Source organism: Cyprinus carpio, chromosome A11, assembly GCF_018340385.1.
Source record: "Cyprinus carpio isolate SPL01 chromosome A11, ASM1834038v1, whole genome shotgun sequence".
Taxonomy (NCBI): domain Eukaryota; kingdom Metazoa; phylum Chordata; class Actinopteri; order Cypriniformes; family Cyprinidae; genus Cyprinus; species Cyprinus carpio.
Window position 1 is genome coordinate 17,012,979 of NC_056582.1, and position 27,029 is coordinate 17,040,007.

Genomic DNA, 27,029 nt, shown 5'->3' on the forward strand with positions numbered 1-27,029 from the left:
TCAAAGCTGAGTCAGCATTTATCGTCATTACACAGAGCCCCCTTTTCTTACGCCTCATCACGCTTATTGGCTAATTCCTTATCCATATAATGTTAAACCAATCCAATAATTATATTTCATTGTGAATAGCTATAATAAATATTATTGTTAGTTTTTCATTACGTAGCCCTCCAACTGATGAGTGAAATTTGCTCCTTCTTGAATAATAATGTGTAGACTCTAATAATAAACCAGAGTAAGGAAGAGAAAACACCATACTGTCTCACCCACCGCGCAGCAGCAGTCAAACGCGTGGTTCTGATGCGCGCCTCTGCTCTCAGCGCCAGGACAGTCACGTATCCGTTACGCGCACAGAGCGCGAGACTCCTCGTACCAGCGCAAGCGACTCTCGCGCCACGTAGAGTCGTTTCTCGAGAGCCTTGACTGAGCACATCTGACGAGAACCAGAAGATCACACTGAGAAAGAACACTAAATTGTCTGTTTTGCCCAACAAAAACACTTAGAGACAGAATGTTCCGAGCTTGAAGATGGATATGACCTCCTGCTCTGAGACAAAGGACCTCGGACCATTCAGTTTATGGAGTTTTAGTGGTAGTTTTGTCAGTTATAAACTACAGGTGATCCGGACGAGTCCAGATTCCAGGATCGTCTCTGAAAATACACAACCCTCTCTGGTGAGTGTCTCTTTAATTTCTCTGTTCACAATCGCTTATTTTTTTTTCATACATAAAGATATGTTTATGTAATATTTTGATCTAGCCTATATAAAAATAATTTAAATGTTTATATTATATAAAATGTGACATTAATGTATATAACGTAAAAGGTGAAATTACAACATTAACACTATATAGTAATTATGCATAAAATAACGTGTATTATATAAAACTATTTTATCTGTAAATATAATGTAGGCTATATTTATACAATATAATTATTTGTTTTAGTAGCTATCTATCTATCTATCTATCTATCTATCTATCTATCTATCTATCTATCTATCTATCTGTGACATCAGAGAAAAATCTTTAATCTTTCTTTGGTTGAATATTACTATGAAATACCATGATACAGTAGCCTACCTTTGGTCATGTACCATGGTCATACTATGGTATTCTTTTCAAGTACCTTGCAGTTAATACCATGGAAATACTATACAGTATATCAAAATACTATGATTTTACTCCCTGTTGTATTCACTATACCATAGTATCACCTGCAGTGCTTTTTTGGTCTTGTTTAGCGTATATTAACGTATAATGTTTTGGTCGTGATAACTTTTGTATTTGTTAGATGATCTTTTGGCAGTCTTTTGCTGTTCTCGTTGTAATGGCCTAAAGGCAGAGCTATTTATCATAATGTGTTCACTCAGCATATTATTTATGCTCTGAATGGTACTAAATGCAGCAAATCATTTTATTGTGTTTAAACATTTTATTCTGCCCTTCTTTATAACAATACACACGTCAGCAGCAGAATCGGCTGAGACTTTGAATTTAGCCGTTTCTGATTACAGTTCACTATACAATTATTATTATTATTATTATTATTTTTAAATATGCAGTCATGTGATATGCCTAATATACTGATCGAGTTCAGTCCAGAAAACTGATCTCAAGCTTGATACATGACATCTTTGAATAGGGACTTGATGGCCATTATTTCTATGGGTAAGTTTTTGTGATTTTGGAGAACTTTGCAAATGTCACCGTAATTGCATGTATTCATACACACCCACACAACGTTGAGGCTGTCCGTGGGCTGGTGCAATGGAGATCCAGCCCACACAAATGGCCACTTGCTGTAACACACAATGATGCAAATGAAATGATCCAAAATTGGGTCTTACTACCTTTTGTGGCTGTGCTTATGCTTTACATTGCCATTACAGCAAGATTTATGATGTTGTCGCTTTAGCAAACAAAGAAAAAAGATTCTTTTGTCTTATCCAGGAAGCAGCCAATGCATCAAACCCTTTATACAAGGACGAGATGTGTTCCTGACTAAAAATACAAAAAACATGAATGTCATGATGCTGCCAGGCTCTAGGAAAGGACTTAAAAATGTGTGAAGGCCTTTCGAGATGTCTTCTGCTTCTCCTTCACTTCACTGAATATATTTCCTGTTGGAACTGCCTTGCGTGTTGTAATAGCTTTGCTCTCCATTGGCCAAAAATAAAGAGGCAGATTTAGTTAGTTCCATCTTTAGTGTCTGATCATTGATACAAGCTGTGACTCTCCTAATCACAGCCTGACAACAACACCTGCCTGTTAACAAAGAGCAAAGCCACAATAAGGACTGTAGTGTGAATGTATTCCATTCACATTTTGGCTACTGTGTTCTTTACTCCATCTATGTCTTTCTTTTTATCTACCCTTTGTACTTGGGGGAAGATCACTAAAGCATTTGCCACAACTTCAATGTGTTGCTTTCAGAAACAGAACAGTAGAAGTGCTATCAGCCCTTCTGGCTTGTCTCAAAGAGCCTCAGAACTCCCAAAAGCATAAACTTCTGCCTTGTTCCTTTGCATGTGTGAGCATGTATTTGAAATTGTTGAGTGTGTATGTGTCACTTTAAATTACTTTATTCCTCCACTTGTGTCACGGTGGACAAATTCTTCAAACACAGTCAGCACATATCGTAGTACCTTGCATCATTTATTTTCACCTGACATTGGTCTATTGCAATTTTCTCTAAACAACTATGCAGCCTTTTTTAATTAAACCTCCCTAGGTGTTTTTTTCTACCCTCTGCTTTCCTTTCCCCCTTAATTACACGTCACATATTTTCCCCTTCATTTCCTTTTTCTTTCTTTCTTTTTTTTTGTTGCTGTCAGATTTTACTACTATGAAGAAGATGATGATTTATAGTTTTATGAATAACATCACAATATAAATATTTTCTAATAAAGACATTTTATTTAATAATAGTATTTTATTATTTCTTTATTAGAAAATACTTTTCTGATGGTTTATAATGTTTATAATGCTGTGGATAAATAAATAAATATTATTTATTATTTATATATTTGCAGCATTACCATATCGATGTAAGTGTCCCCCCCCCACCAAAAAAACAAACAAACAAAAAAAATATATTATAAAATAAAATATTGATAATAGCAATACCAATACTGCATCAAAAACAACAAGAACATAATAATTATTAATAATAATTATTATTAATAATTATTTACAGCATTATGAACACTATAACAATATAAATTATTATATTTTCCCTAAAAAGACCTAAAGACAAGGTGTTCATAATGCCACAAATAAATATATTTATTTAATTAATTTATCTATTTTCAGTATTACCATCATAATACAAGTCTTCCAATAAAGAAATAAAACGTTACTGTCAAAAATATAAATAATAGCTATACCAATACTAAAACAACAACAACAAATTAATAAAATAATAATTATTATTATTGCTATTGTTGTTGTTGTAGTTATACAAACGGTATATTAACAGGTTCATAAATAAAAGGCATATTATTCATTACAAATTAATCAAAAGATAGATTTTATGCTCATTTACACTTATTTATAAATCAATGTCTTAATACAAGAACAAGAAACACAGCGTTTCTCATCATAAATATAAAAGCTTTTTTTTTCATTTCACTTCAGTAACTATATTCTTTAAAACAATGACAACAACAACAACAACAACAACAGATTACACCAAAACATTTTTGTAAAAATACAATAATTTCTCTACTTTCTGCCCCCATAGAGCCATGCTGTCTCCCATGTATGCAGACAGCTCTGTCATCATGGAGAGAGTGCCCCCCTTGCGGAAGGGAGGGAGAGTGCAACCTCAAGGCCACAAACTGCGCTCTCATCCTCCCACCAGCGGGAGCAGTGTTTGTGCCAACCCGACCTACTATCATACTGTGTATGACATGAGTGATGCAGCATGCCATGACTACAGCAAAGCCAATGGAGTGGAAACCGTAGTGATAGATGGGACACTTTACTCTTTGATGCCCAGTGAATCTCTGGTTCCTCCTATCAGAAGGAGAGGAGGCCTAGTTGACCACCGTGATGTCATCAAAGCACACCAATCCCATAAATTGCAGAGCACTCCACAGGCCCGGCGAAAACAATGGGAGTGAGTAATAAATAATCTGTTACATTTTGAAATGTCTTGGGTTTGATAACTTTGTTATTTTGAAATGTACTAGAAAAAAAGTCCATCATAAAGCACCCATCACGTGTTTTGGCATGTTTAGTCATTTGATGACATTTAAGTTTAATGTACTTTTGCACAAGTAGTTTAATGTCAATGCTAGTCCTGTGCATTTAATTATCAACAGCATAATCTTGTTTCATATTAAAATGTCAACTGATGGAAGTGATTGGGAAATACACCCACCTCATTCATCTTATTTTTTTTTATCTACCAGTATTTTTTTTTTCGTACTACATTGTACAAAATCTGGATTTTGAATCTATCCTTCTGAGACCTAGTTTGTTGCCATGCCTCCTCTACAGCCTTCAGGGAGCAGACTGTCACTCAAAATATTAATCTCCTATCATATCTCTGAGAATAAAGGGTAGGTCATGTAGGGGAGGATGTGTATGGGCACAGTGATGACCACTGCTTCATTTGGACCCTGTGTGTGTGGTTCTGCCTGACAGCAGTTAGTGAATGTGAAAACCTTGGGCTGTGGTGAAACAGATATTGTTTGAAATCTGGAATGGATAGGGAACAAATTCAGACCAAGATGGAAACATATTAAGGCAAAAAGGACAGTTGTGGTGAAGGGGTTTTTGCCAAAGTTGTTTTTGTTGTAGTGGCATAGAAAGCCTGTTTATATTCTTGTGTTGTGATTAGTGGGTACATGCTCCTCACGAACTTGTCAGCTTCAGTCAAATGCTCTGCTGACTTTAGCTTATAATTGGAGCCCGTCAAGATGATGTGTGTGTGTATTTCTGTGCAGCTAGCAGCACCAAACAGAATAGCAAAAAACATGCATTCCAACCTTCCATAGTTAGGACAAACAGGTTTTATATATATATATATAGATATATATATATATATATATATATATATATATATATATATATATATATATATATATATTATATATTTATTCTATGTAATAATATACATAATGATTTATACGTTTATCTTCTTACATTTATATATTTATGTTATGACAAGATGTAAACATAATTTTAGATGAAAAATATACATTTTTAATGTAATTTATGTTATGTAAAACCATAAAAAAAATTATATTTGTATTTATCACTTTATATTTATTTTGTACTTTGTAACATTATTTATATTATTTGAGTTTTAGATAACGTAAATTACATGAATTTTTTTTTTATATATGATTTACACATTATGTTACAATATAAAAACTGACTTTATGGCTTATTTGTAGTTGTTTTTGGGACAGAAAGAAACAATTTTACCTAAATATAGTACACCATAGAGAGAGCATGTTCTTTTTCACCTTGACATTGTTAGCATAAATACTTATATCCTCGGCCTAAGGTCTCTGGTGTTTTTGTGTGTTTTGCATCACGGTGGGACCAAGTTACAGTGAATGTAGAATGACAGAGGAATCCAGTCACGATTTCTGTTGTGCTTTAGGCTTCCACTCTCATCGCTCACCCACTCAATCTGGCAGCCGTAGCAGCAAGGAGACGTGAGATAACAGGTTACTGAGAGAAAATGCACTCTCACCTTATTTCACTGACTCATTTCCCCTCGCTCTGTTCTCTCTTTCATTTTCCTTTCTTGTCTCTGGTCTAGGAGTGATCAGCTGTAACTAAATATGAGCCCAGGGAGTCTGTCACACAGCAGAGATGCAGATAAATGCACAAACAAATACACACACACACACACACACACACACACACATAAGTATAAGACACACAACTAATAACCCATATTCAACGCACAAGATGTTGCCGTTCAAACATACAATGGGGTCCAGAAGTCTGAGACTACATTGAAACGCTTCATGTAATATTTAATCTAAGTCTGTGTGTGATATTGACCATGCAAACTGCATTGTAGAGATGGTCAGATGTTCTTGCGCCCATTAAAGCACAAGATGCTCTCTGCATTTTTCAAGAATCTTGCTGTTAGCCTGGAAATCATTTTAGAAATTTTAAGAATTTAATATATAATTTAAATGAATTATTTCAACTGTATATAAATTATTATATATAAAAATTATGATTTAATAATTGTTTTTATATTTTTATATTTAATAATTATTTATATATTTAAAACTTTATATTATATATTTAAAACTTTATATTATATTATATTATATTATATTATATTATATTATATTATATTATATTATATTATATTATATATATTATATTATATTATATTATATCACAAAAAATTAAAAATACATCACAATACCAACAAAGGACAAGTGATAGTTTAATACACATAAACAAACTCTACAAAACTGGTCTCAGATTCTCCCAATACCTATATTAAAACATACATTGGATAGTAGAATCTGTTTTTCCTCTTTCACATGTTCTCCTGCCACTGCCTTGTGTTCAGTGTTTTCCATAAACACGGGGTACGTCTCTCACACACTCTCAATTAGAGCAGTGCTATATTAAAACAGCCTCTTAAATAGACAAAAATAGAAAAAAAAAAAAAAAATTATTAAATAAATACACAGTCTCTTAGCTGTGTATTGCTTGTTTTTCATTCATCATCGCTCCCCCTTATCTGTGCTGTAGATTACTTCAAATCTTATTTCAGTTTACCCCCATTTAGGTTTAGAATGAGAAGCTGTAAAATCAAAGCATAAGCTGTGGAGTAGTTTAGATTTATAGACTGTACACACACACACTAACACGCATAATCACACACAGTCTTATACAGAGACACTTGGCAGCAAGTGCGGACAGATCAGCGGGCAGTGTGACAAGGGGGCAGTTTTTGAGCGGACACTTCTATAGTTTCCACTGGCAGGAGAGACCTAAGCTGCATAAATAGGGTAGCCATGCTATTTTTAGCACCCATAAAAATTGGCTTTTTAGTATTACCAAGGCCGCATTGATTTAAGGCTGAGAGACTTGAATGATTTGTGGAATGTGACGTTACAAGTGCGAGGCTGCATGATGGGTCAATGTCATCCTGGCAGCTGGCAGCTTCAGTCCTTTTCCCAATGAATGAGAGAGTGCCAACAGACACAAATGTTCAGACTTCCTGATTAGATTCTGCAAATAGTTTCCATGTTGATTTATACCAGTTGCAAGGGTAGAAATTTTCAAGTGATTGGACCTTGGTGAAATTTTATGAATTTTCTGAAGCATAATTCTTTTCTTTAGACTATAAGAGACCATTTTTGTTTTTTTGTGATGTTGATTTTACAGCTGCACAATTTTTTACTGTACAATAACTATATCTGCACAATTAGGTTGCAGATTTACTTGAATACAATACTGTTCAAAAGTTTTTGGGTCTAATTAATTTATTTGATAAAAAATACAGTAAAACACTGTGATGTAAACAGTAATATTGTGAACTATATTTTTTTGTTTTCTATTTTAACGTATCCTTTTTTTTAGAATTTTTGATGAATAGAAAGTTAAACAGGATTTATTGGAAATGCATATTTGTAATATTATTATTAATAACAATGATTATTATTATAAATATCTCTATTGCCACTTTGGATTAATGTGTCCTTGGTGAGTAAAAGCATTAAAGAAATAGTTATCTGCATTTAAAAAATTTGCATTTAAAAAAAAGTTAATTTCTTTTAAATGGTAGTGTTTCTTGTGTATGCAGCTCGTGACATGGTGAGAGACTCTTTAAAATGTACGAATGTCATTGCATTCAATAAAATATCAAACCATGTGGCATGTGCAAACAGATTTTTACATTAAACCAACTTGTTCCAAAGTGATTTTTAGTGGATTCATAGATGCACTTCCTTAAAATAAGTAGTTTTAATGTGTAGCACTTGAGGAGCATTTTAGTTTAAGATTTAGAACAGAATAAGTTAAATTATAGTAGAAAGTTAGTGTGACATGCAGAGAAAAAAAACAGTGGGATATCAACAATGAGATGAAACAGTTTTTGTGCTTTGTTCAGGGGAAAAGCACTTTTGTGCTTGGGTGGGCAAAATTTGGGTGGTAGTGAAGTCGTATTTGTATTATGTATCACAAAAAGCTTTTTAATTCCCAGAGGCAGCATAAACCTGTGTGCAAATCAAAGCTGCAAACATTGTATCACATGCTCAACAGCTGATTGTTGATTTTCATGCACAGTTGACAGAAAGATGATATGCAGAGCAAAATTTTAAGGTAGTCTGTGACTACATATTCTATGATAACAATCAAATATTATTTTATTTGTTTTATTCACAAACTTAAACTGATGCAGTGGTTTCAAGACAGGCCACTGAGAGCAGAACAAATGTCTGTACAAGGATAGTAAATCAGCTACATTGTGAATAGCAGCTGTTGTTCTCCATGAAGAAAACTGCTTAATAAACATACTAAACAATGTCTTAATGAAACCCTGAAGATGCAACTGGTTTCTAGAAAATATAATTATCTTCATATAAAAACAATAGAATTTAAAGAAACCATGATAGAAAACCAATGTGAGGAAGACCAAGGAAACCATATATATTTAGTTGATGTGAGAGAATGGATGGATCAGTAGATGAATATCATCTAAGGAAATTGTGAAATGGAAAGTAAAGGAATGAAATATGCGGCAATCAAGAGGAGTGAAACAGGAGACAGGTTGAGCGTTAAGACTAATGAGAACAGACGGCAAGACATCTGAGTGTCCTCTTAAACACTGAGCCATTGATTATTTGTTTTCTTTGGTTATTCCAATTTTCCTTTTCTCTTGCAGTCCAACTTAGCCGCCTACTTGCCCTCCATCCCTTCTTTCTTTTTTCCTTTGGTCCCCCTTTCCAACTCTCTTTTTTACCTTCTTTTTATCTTGAATCAATCTGGCTGATTGCCATGCATTGGAGACCTGTTCCAGACAGAGGTGTCCCTAAGGACTTACTTTCTCCAATGCGTGTGTGTGTGTATATTGATTGCTTTCTGGTGTGGTTGGGAAATCGTAATTCCTGACGTGTTTTAAACCCTGTTGTTATTGAACTTTCGAATACACCTCAGCAGTTTCCATGCAACTATGTCTCTCCATTAGACTCATTACTCTACATAATTACTTGGCTGGATCCGAAACGCTTGCAAATGCATAACGTCAATCTAGGGCACTGTCTGGTTTTTGAGCATAATTTATTATACCTGGGAATCCTGTCAAATCACAGTGTTCTCCGAGCCTGAGACTGCACCTCCTGCATCTCAATTATGCATTTGTGTCATACTGTCTTCCTGTAAGAGATCTCAGAGGTTTGTGGTGTGTGTCTGTAAGACAGAAAGCAGAACTGGTTTGATAGTCTGATCCTAAGGCTGGATTGAATGTTCATTTGGTGTGTGTTTCAAGAGTTTGTGTCTACTTAAAAAAATAGTTCATGAAATTCAAATTTGCTGAAAATTTACTCACCTTCAGCTTCAGGGCATCCATGATGTAGATGAGTTTATTTCTTCATCGAAAGTGATTTTGAAAAATTTAGCATTACATCACTTGCACACCAGTGGCTCCACTGCAGTAAATGGGTGCCGTCAGAATGAAAGTCCAGACAGCTGATAAAAACATAATAATAATAATCCACAAATAATCAACAAGACTACAGTCCATCAGTTAACGTCTTGTGGAGCGTAAAGCTACGTGTTTGTCAGAAACAAATCAATCATTAAGATGTTTTTAATTTCAAACAATCCTTTATCCATATGTTACTTTCTCCAGTAAAAGTCATCTCATCTGAATCAGGAGAGAAATACAGATCAGGCACCGTTTAGAAGCTAAATGTCGGTGGTTTTTGATGTGAGAGGACAACAGGAGATGGGATTTATTTTTTCACTGGAGAAAGCGTTATTATTGATAATGGTATTTTGGCTGGAAGCAATGGTTTAAAATTAAAAAGCCTTAATGATGATTGATTGATGATTATTACAAACACACAGCTTTTTGCTTCACAAGACAATGGACTGTATTCATGTGGATTATTGCAATGTTTTTATCAGCTTTGACTCTCAATCTGATGGCACGTGATGCAATGCTAAATTACTTTTTTTATTATTATTTTTTTTTATTTTGTGTGAACTATTCCTTTCAAGCAAACTAATCTGACCATTTCATAATCAGAGATTCAGTTTAAAGAGAGAGAAAAAATTTAATTCTGTTGTTCTTTCCTTCTTTTGCAGAAAACAAAAGATATATATAATGATATTTAATTAAAAAATCTATGAAATGTAAATCAACAGGGTCCAAGAACCCCACTGAATTGCTTTGAATGGACAAAAACAATTAAAAGGATGGTTCACCCAAGAAAATTGTCATCATATAATCGCCCTCATGTTCTAAACCTGCATGACTTAATTTCTTCTGCAGAACACGAAAGAAGAAAATATGGTAATAAAACCTTTTTGGTTGCCATTGACTACTATTGTATGAAAAAATTATCTCAAAACATCTTTTATTTTCCACAGAAGAAAGAAAGTCACAGAGGTTTGAAACGATGTAAGGGTGAATAAATGATGACAAAATTTTCATTTTTGTGTGAACGTTCTTCAAAATATATTATTGTTAGTTCATCTTTTATTTTGTGAAAAAGGACTCAGTAGTGAAAACAGATCAAATTCTACCTATGTTTGTGCATCTTTCTATCTCCTATTATTAATGTCTGTAGGGCAGAACTCACCTTATTTTATCTCTCTGCCCTCTGTCATTTCTCTGAGCCATTTAGATGCTAATGCAGCCAGTGAGTCCATCCCATCTGCTGTCAGCTCAAAGGTCACAGCAGGGCCAGCTAAAATCTGCTCGGGGGGGCTGGACAGTCTGACCCTTATTCACACCCATTTAGACTTCCTTTTTCCCCTGACTAAATCATGGATAACAAATCTGACACAATACACACATGCATTATGCTTTACGAGATGTATCATAAAACATGAGTGCTATTTAAAGCATATTTAGAGGTTTATTTTCACATAAAACAAATACTGAGTATACGTTTTTTTTCAGGTGTCAGATAAACTCTGGCTAGCCGTTGTCATATATTTATGTTAGCAAATAGCCTAATCTACAGTAAATGTGAAGTAGAGGATGTTAAAACCAAAAAATGTGTAGCTATTGTGTACAGCCAGTTTTACTATAAAATGTTCTATCGTTAAGCAAGTCAGACAAAGACAGTTTCAGGAAAAGGGAAAGAGGTGCTGAAGACTAACATGCTTACAGCAATATTCTCAATGGACATTGTCATAAATAATTTCTTTATGACAATGCTATAATTCTCTCTCATATTCAGAGATTGCTGTAATACTTACCATCGCCCTTAGTTCATATTTTGTTGTCATGATTTGTTTAGACCCTTAGAGACATTCACATATAAATATAAAGACAAGACACAGTAGAGGCTTGAATTAGAAGTAATTCAAATATATGTATTGCATATATAATTTAGAATTTATAGATAATTTATTTGTTAGATATTTTTTCATCACAAGCTGTCATGTCTTCATTTAAAATTAGAGTTGCTGCCCTCTCCAGGGCAAAATATTGAACTGCACTGTTAAACTGTATAGATATATTTATATTTCATTAAAATGAAATATAAATATTTCATGTTAAAAACAGACAGACATTGAAAAAAACAAACATTGAAAAGCAGACATAAAATATTTCTGTAGTTATGTAGGTAATTCTATCTATTCATTAATTGTATTCATTGAAAGGATCCAGAAAAATAATTGATCACAGTTTTAAACAAAAAAATAGTTTGTTTTCCCAACAAAATAATTGCACAACCGTTTTCAACATATGTCTGTGTGTGTGTGTGTGTGTGTGTGTGTGTGTGTGTGTGTGTGTGTGTGTGTGTGTGTGTGCATGCATATATTAAAAAAGTTTTAATTATAATTTTTTTCATTCAAATAAATCCTTGATGAGCATAAGAGACTTATTTCAAAAACCTTTAAAAATCAAAGGTTTAAGGGTTGTATAGAAATTGATTTTTATATTAATTATTAAGTATTTTATTTTGAAAACATACCTGTCATGAGCAGTACACAAGGTGGAGCTGTTCAACCAAGTTACAATATTTTTTTTTTTTTTTTTTTTTTGCCTACTCTTTCAATGCCAGACACTTGGCGGCACTGCAGGACAGTACTTGTAGATTTGTGCAGCCCCACCTACTGTTTTGTCACCCTGTAATCACCCACAGCTGAGGGGGATCTCCCATCTTGATACACATACTCACACACCGCCCCTCTCTGTCTCTCGCACACTCTCTTGCTCTAAGCCTCGACACATAACTTTGATGATTATTACAGCAGTAGTGTTAGAACTCATGCTGACAGGCTCTGTCTATCAGTTTGATTGAACTGATTAATCAGTATGATTACCATGTGCTGTGTCTGAATTCTTTATGATATCTGTGTAGTTGAAAGCAGTAAAAGGCTGAGAAAAACTGATCCACCAGTAGAAGACTTCACTAACATCTTATGTCATCTTATGCTGTGAATAAGGTGTTCACCCTCATGTCGTTCCAAACCTTGATAACTTATTTACTTCTGTAGAGCACAAATACATTAACATGATATCTGAGCTGCTGTTTTCCACTGAATGACAATGGGTGGTGACTATGTGCTGATCCAAAAAAGACCAAAAGTAAAGCAAAAGTAGTTCTTGCTCCTATGGTAGTTCATAAATATATTCCAAGTCCTCTTAAAACATTTAATAACTTTGACTTGAAATGAAAGATATTTACAGGAAATCTTGCGACAGCTGTGATCACCATTTACCATTGTTATTTTAGTATCACTGGTATACTATAATAGCTTTTGTTCATATTTTGAATTAGATTATACAATTTTATTTTATATTACATTTTTATTTTAGTTAAAGTTTTAGTCATTTTATTTTTTTATTAGTTTTAGTTTTGTTAAATATATCTATATAAGATTTATTAATTTAGTTATTTTTAGTTTGGGTAGTTTAGTCATTTTAGAAATTTAGCTTAAACAAAAATAAGAAAAACATTTGTTTTTTATATTTAATTTAATTACTAAAGTAAATGTTTATTTATTTTTATTTCAAGTTAAGGAATTTTGTTTTTCTAAATATACACAAAGTCAGAATTATTAGCCCCCTTGTTAAATATGAGCAAAGAAATCAAATCAAATAAATCTTTTTAAAAATAAAATAAATAAAAAAAAAAAAAAACTAAACTTACAAAAAAATAAAAAAACCAAATTGAAGTAAAACAACTAAAAATGGGGAGGAAATATAATTAGGAATGAAATATTTTTCTTTAATACATGGTGATCACAGTTATTGGCCCCCTTTTATTCAATATTTTTGCAACCTCCATTTGCCAAGATAACAGCTCTGAGTGTTCACTTATATGCCAGATGAGGTTGGAGAATACCTGACAAAAGGTCAGAGACCATTACAGAATCTCTCTAGATGCTTCAAATTCCCAGATCTGTATTGGTGCTTCTCCTCTTCAGTTCACCCCTCTCATTTTCTATAAGGCTTAGATCAGAAGACTGGGATGGCCATGACAGAAGCTTCATTTCGTGCTCAGTAACTCATTTTTGTGTTGATTTTTATTTTGATTTCTAGCAGAGGCATGTTTTGATTTGTTGGAATTTGATAGAATCCATGGTGCCATGTTTTCATAATTTCTGCATGTTTACACTATTTTTATATTCTATAGATTTATTTTATAAACCATATCCATGGATAACATGGTTTTACTGTGACTGATCTTATTAATAGTTTTTAATCTTTTTAATCTTTCCAATGAATTATAATTTAAGTAAAATGTTAATTCATTTAGAGCTTGATGAAATATAAATAGGCCTAAAATAAATAAATTAAATCAATAAAATTTTTTTATTAAGTCTTACATAAATTAGGTGTGTTAACTCTTTGCCAATGTTACTGTCATTACAATCCTGTATGTCTTTTTTTCTGTGTAACATAAAAGATCGTTTTTGGTTATAATAGATGGTTTGGTTACCAAAATTCTTCAAAATTTCATTCACAGACTGGAGAAAGTCATACAAGTTTGGAATGACATGACAATATGTAAATGATGACAACTGAATAGCAGAAAATTTAGTTTATGGCATCCTACTGTAGCTCAAACCCAACAACATTCACGGGTGAACTTATGGGCCAGATGGGCTGAATTTATTCAGGACCAAATTTTAGCCCCAGTCCAGCCCTGACCACAACTAAATTCAGAATACACAACTCTGAAAAGCTACTAAAAAGAGCTTACAGGTGGCGATGGATATAAGTTTAGGCTTATACCAAAGGCTTATACCAAATGCTGTACCATTGATTTTTCCGGGTCTAAACAGTCCCGGATATCGCGTGAAACTCCTTCAGTTGCCACTACGTCATGACAAGCGTCAGCATCTTTACATCTTGCTAGGATGGAATCTAGTGTTTCAGTAGCTGTGGTGTACTAAAAGCCTCAAAAGCATCGGGGCTTTAGTGGAAAGTACAAAGACGTGGGTATTTTAGAAGTTTTATTCGTCCACAGGCATCTTCCCATTCTTTTCTCCTCTTCTTATCACTAGGAAAGCAGTGAAGACTTACATTGCTTCTCTTGTTGCCCTTCAACTGAAAATTACAACCAAAAGCCACACAATGTGGCATCGTATCGGTATTTTATTTCCCAAGTTGTGTTGCGGTAAAAATAACAACGGAATCGGCAGTAGCTCACGGAGTGCAACCATTTGACGTAATCGAAATAATGGCACCCCAGATCGTCCAAAATATTTATATAAAAAAAGGGAATTTTTAAAATAACGTTAATTAAAATAATTTAAAATAACTTTCATGGGTTTCATCAAAAGACATCTTTTACGTCAGTGGTTCTTAATTCCAGTCCTCATGTACCACCACTCTGCATATTTTGCATGTCTCTCTTATTTAACACACCTGATTCAGATAACCAGCTCGTTAGAAAAGAGCTCCATGCATGAACTTTGTTACGATTGACATGGTCCCTACACAGTGGTCATTGTTCCCTACTCTCTGAGCATGGGAAAGTCCGTTGAAGTTTACTTCACTTCGGAACATTCATTCACGGATTTGCGATATGCCATTGCCTGAAGCGTCTTCTCACACAGACGAAACTTACTAGAGTCTACTTTCCAACACGGGCACACCACATTCTGCTTAATGAAGTACTGATTAGGTGATCACCTGAACCAAATCTCATTTAACAAGGAAAAGTATAAAAACCACTGCTGTAGTCACCACTAACCTGTTGCAATAGGTCATTTACCTCAAAAGTAACAGGACTCAAATAACTATTGACCATGCCAAAAGAGTTGAAATGAAATGCTCAATGCTCAGTTGAAATGACAATGCACTATGCATCACGGTCGGGTCAGTCAAGGTGTGGATGGAGGGTCCACCAGAACAAGATCATGGCCAGCGCAATCTCCAAACCTAAACAAAGCCGAGTTGATTGAATTTTTGCACCAGGAGTAACAAAGTCACCCAACAGTAGTGTGAAAGACTGGTGGAGAGCACGCCAAGACGTGTGATAGCTGTGATTTGAAAATCAGGGTAATTCCACCAAATACTGATTTCTGAACTCTTCCGAAGTTAAAACATTAGTAATGCATCATTCTTTGCATTATTTGAGGTCTGAAAACACTGCATCTTTTTTGACCAGTTTATTTGGAATTCGGGAGAAATGTTGTTAGTAGTTTTTAGAACAAAAATTCATTTTACTCAAACTCATACCTATACATAGTAAAACCAGAGAAACTTATAATTTTGTAGTGGTCTCTTAACTTTTTCTAGAGATGTTTATATTTTTGACATTTTCTGTCCACAACTCTCAAGTGATTTCTATAATTCTCCCACTATGATCCTCCTCACTGTGCATGAAGATGATATAGATACGCGTCCTGTTCTAGGCAGATTTTTAACATCCTGTTGATTATGATGTCTTTTATTGTCTAATTATTGCCCTGATGGCGTATTGGAGAAAATGAATTACTACTTAATGAGATTTCCCTCTTTTAACAGTTTTGCAATGGAAGGTTGGATTTTTGTGAGTTTTATTTATTTTATTTTTTTTATGAATGAAAGAGGATAAACAAAGCAGACTTATTTTCAGTCACCTTTGCTCATATTTACCAAGGGTGCTAATAATTCTGACCTAATTATATATTTATATATATAATTCTTCTTTTTTTTTTTTAAATCTATATTTCATTTTTGGGGGAACTATCCCATTAAGGCTTCTACTATGCATGCCACAGTTGTTTAATGCTCTTAATTTTGATATTTACCATTTGTGAATCACAAGCGCCATTTGGTTATTTTCACCTTTTTTATTCCTCTTTAGTTCCAGACCATTAAGTAATCAAAAACGGAAGCTCTCAGGTTTGTGTTTGATGAAAAGCAGCCGTGTTTATGTACAGTAGTATTCCCAGCAGTCACCATGTCACCAGCGTTCTGTTCTGACTAACGTCACCGTTAAGTGCTGCAGCCTGTCTGAGTAGCCATGCATCACATCGCTCACATGTCTTCTCAGGGTCACTCTCCCTGATTGGCTGGCTGCCAGTTTCAGCTCTGCTCTTTTCTCAATGAAACGTTCAGTGAGTGTGATTTACGCTGTCCTTACGGGACCAGTGGAAATGAGATGCAGCAGAGTGTGGATGGCAAATGCCCACAAAAACAAAAAAGTATATCAAAGCAATAGAATCAAAGCAAATGTTAAAGGGATGGTTCACCAAAAAATGAAAAATCTGTCATCATTTGCTCTCTCATGTCATTCCAAAGCCGTATGATTTCTATTCTTTGGTGGGGCACATAGAATAGGTGAGTCAGTAGTAGGCTAGTCCAATTTATTATGAAAGACATAAAAGCTGATTTATGTGTGTGTGGCAAAGAGATTTAACTATTTATTTCATAAGTCTTGTAGTCCTCTGCATGAGACAAACACATGCTCATCAGCACAAACCCTTTAAGCACAAACCATGAACACATACTCTTTAAGTATCTCTTACCCATAAATAAAATGGTATGCAAACACAAGACTGGACTAAATACAGTGTCTTGCTAAGCACATCCATCTGCGTTACACGCTTACACAAGCTCTCACAGTTTGGGGTTTATTTGCAGCAGCCTGTAGTAAAATGAGGGTGCTCTTTTTTTATCCCCATCTGCTTCATGTTCTTCCCTTAACAAAAAAACTAAAAATAAAATCATACATAACTAATAATTAATTCTCTCTATCAATCACACTCAATTTATTTTATTTATTTATTTTTGTTCTTTCTTTCTTTATCTGTCTGTCATCTATCTATCTATCTATCTATCTATCTATCTATCTATCTATCTATCATTCCATCTTTTCTTTCATTCAATCTATTGTTCTACCTATCATTTTATATATCGATCTATCTCAGGATTGGTCCATTGATCTATCAATCTGTCAATCGTTCTGTCTAGCCATGGATTGTTCTATCTGTCAGTAAAAGCGCTTTTCTAGTTAAACTTTCTTTTCTTTTTTCTGAATTTCAATTTAAATTGACTTGCTTAAGTTAAAATTCTGATTCAAGTTTTATATCGTGTTTGGTTCTTTAATTCAAATTCATTTTGAATTCAGAAAAACAGTTTTTTTTTTCTTTAATTAATTGTTCACAATGAATCTAGGAATTATTTCTAGGGAGGAAACGGGGTCCATTATGATTTTATGTTAAGTTAAGCTCTCAGATTCATTTAGACCAAAAAGACATTGATGCATTGCACACAAGCACAAAAATATACTTCCTTCTCTCTCCTTTCCCCTTCCTTTTCATTTCCATCTTTCTCTAACTCACATCATCTGACTCCTCCCCCTCTCTCTTGCCAAGTGTTTCACTTTAATTGAAAGGCCCTAAGTGATGAATCAGGGCTGATTTGCCATTTGCAGGAACAGGAAAAACGAACGCTCAGCACACTGGCTAGATGCTTGGATGGATGAAAAGAAGAAAGGATGGAGGGAGGGATCGATGGGCTGACGTGGTCTCAGTGCTCTCGGCCAGACTCATTCACCATCTCTCCTGCTTACTCATAACTTCCCATCCACCTCTGATAACACCTCATGCTTTTAAAATCATTTCCTGCCCGTAATATGCTCTTTTCATTTTCTTTCTCTCTTTTATTTGGCAATGCCGTCTGTTCTTTTGAACAACAAGAATTGTCAGCATTTATGTAATCTATCTTGATTATGATACATTTATTTTGGTTACAAATCTACTAATCCATATTGAAAGAATCGTTATATCTTCCTTGCAAAAAATACATTTTGAAAAAACGCTGCTAAATTTGAAATGTTTAAATATCTAAAGAAAGATGCAATTTTGGCTGCAAATGGTGTAGTTATGATATCTGCTAGAAAAAGTGGGTGACAGATTGAACGACTCGTTCTTGTTCACTCCTCTGTAATTTTTCTCTCGTTCACTGTCATGGATGGCAACAGCCCATTCTGGCAGCATATCAATGTAAATCTCAGCGCCACACATTGCCACACAAACATAATCTATTGTTAAAGATATAGTTCACCCAAAAATAAAAACCATTTACTTACCCTCAAGTTTTTCCAAACCTGTATGCATTTCTTCTACAGAACACAAAAGACTTTTATTTTGAATAATGTTGGTAACCAAACAGTTTAGGGTCTTATTGACTTCCATAGTATTTTTTACTATGTATTTAATACTATGGAAGTCAGTGGGACCCAAAACCATTTGGTTACCAACATTCTTCAAATTATCTTTTTTTGTGTGTGTTAAACAAAATAAAGTCATTTTTGGGTAGACTATCCCTTTAAAGACTGATTTAGGATACGGTTTATGGTATATAACTTTACTTTGTGAATGTGTGTGTTTATTTCAGCAGGGAGTTGAGACATGGGGCTGAAGTGGCCACACCAACTCCCTCTGGTTCTTGACTATGCAAATTTAGTTTAAATGCATGTGTATTTATATTTTAGACACATACAGTGTGTGTGTATGCGTGCGCATGTGTGTAAGTGCTGATCCTTCTCAGTAGACTGCTTACTCCACAACAGTCTTAGGTCATTAGCTGAGGCCAGCAGTGCAGTTCTCACCCCTCCATTCGCTTTCTCCACCTCTTGCTCCCTCCCTCCACCCATCCCTACTCATCAATCAGTTCATCAATTAATACACACTCAGTACCTCAGCAAACACACAGAACAGCCAAAAAAGACCAATCTCCTAATTACTGTGGCTCTTCTTCCATCCTCTCCCATTCCTCTCTCTTTCATTTTATCCCTCCTCCTTTCCCCTACTCATAAACTCTCTGTCTGAAGACTCTATCCATTTAACTCTATGCCATTGGTCTTAGAACTGAAACAGATACAGATAAAGACAAGATATTTTATATAACTTAATATGTTAGATTTGCATTTCATTTAGGAATATCAGGGTCGGGAAGGCACTAAAATCAATAGAGTTCAGGTTTTACGTAAGCTTAAGTGATATTTTTTGTTCTGCCTAAATTATAGCTTTAAATACATTTTGTTCTGCCTAAAGTAAATGTAGAGCTGCTTTGCTGTTTTTGTGATGTGTTTTCAATCAAATAATAGAGAATCAACACATTGCAACACACGCAAGAAGGATAAGACCAACTACAATTAAACATAAAAATCATATAAATGTTTAATATTAATTGTATATTATATTGAAGTATAATATACAGTGTGTGTGTGTGTGTGTGTGTACAAGTTTTTACAATAAGGTCCTATTAGTTAATATTAATAAAAAATTAGCAATACATATACAGTACAGTTACAGTATTTATCAGTCTTATAGTATTTATCCATCTTTGTTAATGTTAGTGGATAAAAAATACAAATGTTCATTGTTAGATCATGCTAGCCCTGTTATAATTTTTATTATGTATTAGTAAATGTTGAAATTGTATATAAGTGATTATTCACCCAAAAATTCTGTCATCATTTATTCATCATTTTATTCACCCTTTTATTATTCCAAACCTTCGTGATTTTCTTTTTTAATTTTTAAATGTCATATTTTGTGTTCCAAAGGAGAAAGGCGTACAGGTTTGGTTTAATTTTCTGTTTATCTATGTAAGTGATGGTTTCTGTATGGTACACATATAGTGGAGCCTCCCTTGTACTGTAGTACCATGGTACTCAACGCATTGCCTAATGAAATATTAACCAACAGAACAAAGGCCAGCATGCATCGGTGCTGTGATGCTGTGTTTGTGTGTACATTTTTTGTTCCTGAGTTTGATTAAATAAAAAATTAAGTTTTATAATATAGAGGAGTGAACACTAATGGAAGATAAAAACAACAAAAGTGAGACTCTCCCAGGACATTTGGTTTGGTTTGGACATTCATAGAAAAACACATCCACTTGCTCATACTTACACTTGGAGAGGCTGCAGAGAGTTAAACAGATCAAAGTTTAATAACTGGGCTAATATGCATGGCTACTATGAATTATTTAGGTTTATGAATCATTGAGTGGGAGATGTCTATTATTTGACACACACACACACACACACACACATAAGAAATATTAATAATTATAATAAATTAATATAATACTTTAAGATAAATATTATACAGCATATATTAATATAACAAATTAATATGTACAATACGTTTATTTTTTATTTTATTGTAAAGACAGAAGAAAGTTGTTGAGTAATGCTTATATAAATTAAGATAAATAGTATTCTGAACAATGTTTGTTTTACGCAAATTGTTGGGACGCTTCATGATTTCATACAGCCACTATAAATGTAGTCCAGTTTGTAGAAAGTAATTGCAAACATAGAAATTAATAAATAAAAATAAACTAATTAATTAATTAATTAAATGAAAGAAAGAAAGAAAAATAGTTTGTTTGCAAATGATACTTGGTTTGTTATTTTATTTTCAAATTTTTGTAGTTGTCCTAAGTGTCTGAATACATATTTGGGCCACTGTATTGTCCCTTAAACCGTGATCTCTCCTGTCAGTGCATCAGAGCGTTTGAGTAAAACTATTTCTCCAAGACTTCATAAGAGCAACTTGTTCCTGGGATTATAATGACAGCATCTGTTGCCACAAGTGTAGTCTTGTCACATCAGATTCCTTTGATTGACACCTCCAAGCTGGGGCATTTATTCTTGCTCTGGGTGAGCGAGGTGCTTTTTAATGTGTTGCAGTCACAGACAAGTAGAGTAAGTGAGTTCTTGAGCATATTCTAACCTCTTGAGACAGCCTATAAAGGGGCTACACATACCTCCTGCTGCCATACACCGAGATAAGCTGAGGATGAATCTATTGCACTCGCTAGCATGGTTTAAATATAGTAGCCCCCCACCCCCCGTCTCCGCATACGCGCTCTTTATTGCTGAGAGACTCATGGGTTCTTGGCAGGTGGTGATTTTCTGTGCATTCTTATTGTGCTCTACATGCTGTTTGACTTATTTCAGCCATTTTGAAATGCCATTGGTATGAAAATGCTCATGAAAAGTGATCTAAACCATAGTGTCAGCATGACTAGTGGCTCAGCATATCATTCCAACTGTTTTTATCCATTTATCTGTTAATTTTTGGGCAATTCTTTTCAAAATGTTTCTTCGAAGTTACAATTAAAACTGGTTATTGGAGTACATTTTACAAGGAAATACTATTTCACATTTAATTTAGTGTGCTACTTGATGTTTCTTTGTAATTGTTGTGATATTTGCTAGAAGTTTCTGTAACATGTTATTTCGTAATGTCCTTGTTACACGTCACATGTACTTACTATAGTAATAAGAGTAAATTACAGTATGCATAATTACATGCAATTAACCCTAAACCAAACCCTATTATTAACCCTAAACCATTATTAAAGGAAAACTGTAGTTCACCCTAAAATGAACATTTGCTTAAAATGTATTACACCTCAGACCATCCAAGGGGTTGATTCTTCATTGGAGCAGATTTAGAGCAATTTAGCATTGTATTACTTGCTCCTTATGGTTGCTGCCAGAATGAGAGTCCAAACAACTGATAAAACAATTGTTTTTAACTGTTTTGGACTGTGCATGATCTGTGCATATTTCTCTCCTGATTCAGGCAAAGCATCTTTTTTACTGGAGAAAGCAATATTATGGACAGGGGACCCGTATTTCAGGGAAGCAATGAAGTTAAAATTATCATAATGATGAATTTGTTTATTGCAAACATGTAGCTTTTCCTTTCACAAGACATTAATTGATGGACTGGAGTCATGTGGGATACTTGTGGATCATTATGATGTTTTTATCTGCTGTTTGGACTCTCATTCTCTGCAGTGGATCCATTGGTGAGCAAGTGATGAAATGCAAAATTTCTCCAAATCTGTTCTGATGAACAAACAAACTCATCTACATATTGGATTGCCTAAAGATGGTCAATTATTCAGCAAATTTTCATTTTTTTGTGAATTATTCCCTTAAGTACATGTTGTTAATTAACATTACACACAAACTTCCCCTGCCACAACCTTATTGCTTTATAACAGTAGAGTGTGAGCTTTCCATTTGCATCCGATTCTCACCGCTTGCTTGTGGTAGATGTAAGGGTTATCATGCTTCATGCTATGTGCAGTCAAAACACCATCTGGTAACCCTGAATATTCCTGAGGGGCCAGAGCTTAGAGAGCAGGTGGTTAGAGAGTTATATGTCTTTCCATTCTAAACAAATTTACACATATTTACATTCCCATCTTCCTTTTCCCATGCATTCTGATCCATTCCCTCTGTTTCTTATTTTACTTGAGGCTAGATGGGTGCAGAGAGAGAGGGAGTGGAAGGATAGAATGAAAAAGGAGAGTAGCAGGCAGGGGAGAGAGAGCAAAAAGCAAGCCAGAGGGAGAGAGAGAGAGAATGCGGGGGAGCACTGGGTGCTTCCTGCAGGGTTGCCGTGTAAACGCGATCTGAATGACAATGGTGCACATCAGGGCCCCAGCACGACTCACGGCTCAGCCAGAAACACAGGAACACATAGCATGCTGTTACGTATACGCGCATGCACACATGCTGCACCGAATGCATACAAGATATATAAACATTGATTTTTTTTTTTTTTTTTTGTTATGATGCAAATGTCAAAAATTTCTAAAATGTTTTTGCTGAATGCTAGCAGTTAATAGTCACCTATGTGCAGTGTGTGTTGCAATGATGATTTCTCTCTCACTCTCTCTCTCTACTCGGTGCTGTGTTACAAAACCTTTTGTCAAATTGTCTCCCTAAGCGAATGCATTAGGCCTTAATTAACCATGTCACTCAACGCGGAGGCTCATCATCTTTGTTGCATTACACCAGGCGCTCCAGCCGATACGCTACAGACTGCGTATCCACGCCCCTTACCGACACTTATGCTCGCCCACTACCAGGACAACCACTCCACCTCCTCAGCGGGAATCTTCCTCTTTTATTGCATTATTATGGGCGGCTTGACACGAAAGCTCCTGGAACAAGTGTGCTGACTAATCAGGCTGTACCTGCAACGCTTTATTTCTGATACTGAGTTTGTTTTTTTTATTTCAGGACCATGGATAACGCAGTTTCAGTGCAGAGGGGATATTGTGGTTTCAGCACCATGGACAGCGTTAGTTGATTTTCACTGCAAATATTGTGATTGCTTTCAAACAGAACATTCCCAAATTCAGTTCACAGCCCTTTAGTATGCCACCAGCTGTCTTCAGATGGAATTCAGACACGTTTTCTCAGCAAGTTTAGCTGGAGAGTAAACCCAGGGATTTAGCAACCAAAGGCATTTCAGAGGCTGGTGCCAGGAGGACAGATGGGCATGATATGAGCAGAGTGTTTTTAGGGCATACACTCTCTCCTGAGTGTCTTTTCAGGCTGACAAACTGTCTGTTCAGGGAGAGAAAGAGCGTCACATTGCACTGTTATGTAAAAACATGCTTTTGGTTAACTGTACTATAAGTTATCTTGACATATTCGAAAAAATCATATTGTATTTTAAAAGACATATCATGCATTTCAATTAACTTTTAAACATTGTTAAAAAATTACATCATAAAAAAATGTTAAGATTATGTATTTATAACATTTATAATAACTTAAAAGTAAATTGAATGGACATTCTTGGAGTTCCACGTGAACATCACATTTGTTTAAATTTTATTTAAGAAGAAAACTGTTTATTTCTTTTATTAGTTCTATACACCACAATTCAAAAGTCTGGGGTTGATTATATTTTTTATACTTTGAAAGAAGTCTCTTATGCTCATTGGCTGCATTTATTTAATGAAAAATACAGAAAAACTTTGACATATTATTACAATTTACAATAACTGTTTTGATTTAATATATTTTAAAATAAAAATAATTTGTTCCTGTGATGGAACAGCTGATTTTTCAGCCGCCATTACTCCAGCCTTCAGTGTCACATGATCCTTCAGAAATCATTTCAATATGCTGATCTGGTGCTCAAGATAATATATTTTTTTGTTGAAACCGTGATACATATTTCAGGATTTTTTGATGAATAGAAAGTTAACGTAATTAACGTTTACAATATACAATATATAGCTTATTTATTTGAAATATTTTTGTGATGATGTAAAAATATGAAGATGATTAACATTGGTATGTTAGTATCATTTTTTTAATGACCTACAGAAAAATATTTTTTCTTAACATTTATCTATTTAGCCGTCAATGCAACACATTTTTTAGTGAATCATAGCGATTAATTTTAGTAACATTTAATATGTGTAACAAGAACACTGAAAAAAGTCCCCACAAATCCATACTTGGTCAACAAGTACACACTCCCTCTTCCGGCAAGGTGTATGACTCAGACACAATACGTATTGAGAGATATGAATCCATCCGTCGCCTTTGGAAAATATCTCGTCTCACACGGTTTGCGAGAAGAAGCAAAATGGCACGCAGTGCTCGTTTCAGTCTTGTCTTGGCCATAAGGAGGAGTGAGCTGGAGGATAAGCGAATCGTTACGGGGACGCGCGTCATGTGCTGCAAGGCTTGAGCACGAGCGTTAAATTGATCAGATGCTCTTAACCCGCCAGCTGATCTGAGGAGGATTGCGCTCGAGACCCCGCGTCTCCATTTCTTTTTCTCCGACAAAAATTAAACTTTTAAAGCCGAAATAATCTCTCATCGTCCACTGAGGCGACAGAAAACCCCCCCGAAGCGGAGCATTTTGGGGTACTTCAGGGTATGGGTGCCTCTTGGTTCTTCTCGGTTACCACAGAAGATGCGAGCTCGAGCTTCAATCCACGCGCTCCGGCGCCTCTCCAAAACTGATGATGCTCTTTTCAACGACCACCGTCGGATTTTTCGCGTCTTGGATTTGTCTACGAGTTCTGGAGTATAGATGATAATTGTTTTTAGTGAGGAATTGAGGGAGAAACCGCGAGAGATCATCATTATATCTTGACATGGTGTTTTTTGTTTTCCCAGAGCGCGCTCACGCCCACCGTGTTGGACCGATATAACTGTAAAAAAGCAAATACACTTAAATTACTAAAATCAACAAATGTCACCGAGGTGTGGATTTTTTGGGGAGGCCCCGTCGTCTTCATTTGCGAGAGTAATTCGAGAGTTTGGCGGAGGGGAGGCTGAATATTGCTATAGTAGCCTGTACCAAACATTGCGGATACCACGAAAATAAATAAATTATTAAAAGGTTTTCACCATTTTTCTATTCTATTTCTGTCTTGTGGATGTGAAAAAAAAAATAGAATTCAATTCCTGAGAAAGACACATTAGACCTGATGTAGTTGATTCCAATTTACATGTAATGTATTAACGCAATTATGCTAAAAGGATCTGTTTATACACCTTACAAATGGCAAGACGACCTGCACCGAGCTGTTGAGATGGAAAATACTTCTTAAAATGTGGATCCCACCCTCCTGAGGAAGATAATTCTATCGACATTTTATCTCTTTATGTTTGACTGTTTGTTTGACTATTTGTTGAGCTGACTGCACGATTGAAAGGACACACTCCCATCTATCCATCCATCAATCTCGTTATCTGAGTCCTTTTTTGGTGCTGACACACTCTCACACACATTCCCCCATCCACTGATCTTGTTTGGTGCTTTATGATGGACATTTCTTAGCCATGGAGATCAGATCTGAATGTCTGTGTGCTCTGTGCTGAGGCGGATGGGGTGTAATGTGGTGTTGTTACCCTGAGACTTCACCACCTTCTCGGCTGCTTCGTAACGATTGGCGTTTGGTGTCTACAGAATGGCTCGGTTCGGAGACGAAGTGCCGGGCAGGTATGGCGGTGGGGGCTCCGGTCAGGGGGGACCCGGCCGCGGCGGCAGCAGGCAGGGCGGCCCGCCAGGGGCCCAAAGGATGTATAAGCAATCGATGGCCCAGAGAGCCCGGACCATGGCCCTCTATAACCCGATCCCGGTCCGACAGAACTGCCTGACGGTCAACCGCTCTCTGTTTCTCTTCAGTGAAGACAACGTAGTGAGAAAATATGCCAAAAAGATCACCGAATGGCCATATCCTTTACTAAACCCAGACCTGAGGGCCCCTGGGAACAGGTACAGATCTGTAATATGTTATATGCTGGTGGTGGGTCTTTCAATGGCCCCTGCTTCCTCATTCCCTCTAGACATCGCTAATGTAAGTTGTTAACCATGCATTTAAATAATTATGAATAATTACAAGGCATGTTAAGACTGTTATTCAATAGCTATTTAGTTGGTTATCATTAGTTTTAGTTCATTTCACAGCTCCAGCTTTCTCTATAAAAATTCCAAAAAGTACCATACACTCTTAAAAATAAAGCAGCGATGGTTCAATTAAGAACATCCTTGAAACCTTTCAAATGCACAACGGTTCTTTATAGTGAAAAATATTCTTTATATTATTTATTTTC

General features: G+C 35.2%; 1 protein-coding gene across 1 annotated transcript in view; it reads left to right on the forward strand.

Moving 5' to 3' along the window:
• Positions 1 to 351: 351 nt before the first annotated feature.
• LOC109057375 (voltage-dependent P/Q-type calcium channel subunit alpha-1A-like) overlaps positions 352 to 27,029 on the forward strand; it is a 131,135-nt gene continuing 104,457 nt past the window's right edge. Inside the window, 3 exon segments of the mRNA XM_042766593.1 lie at positions 352 to 675; positions 3,746 to 4,123; positions 26,383 to 26,649. Of these exon segments, the coding sequence (XP_042622527.1) occupies positions 3,750 to 4,123; positions 26,383 to 26,649 (641 nt within the window). The 5' untranslated portion in view covers positions 352 to 675; positions 3,746 to 3,749.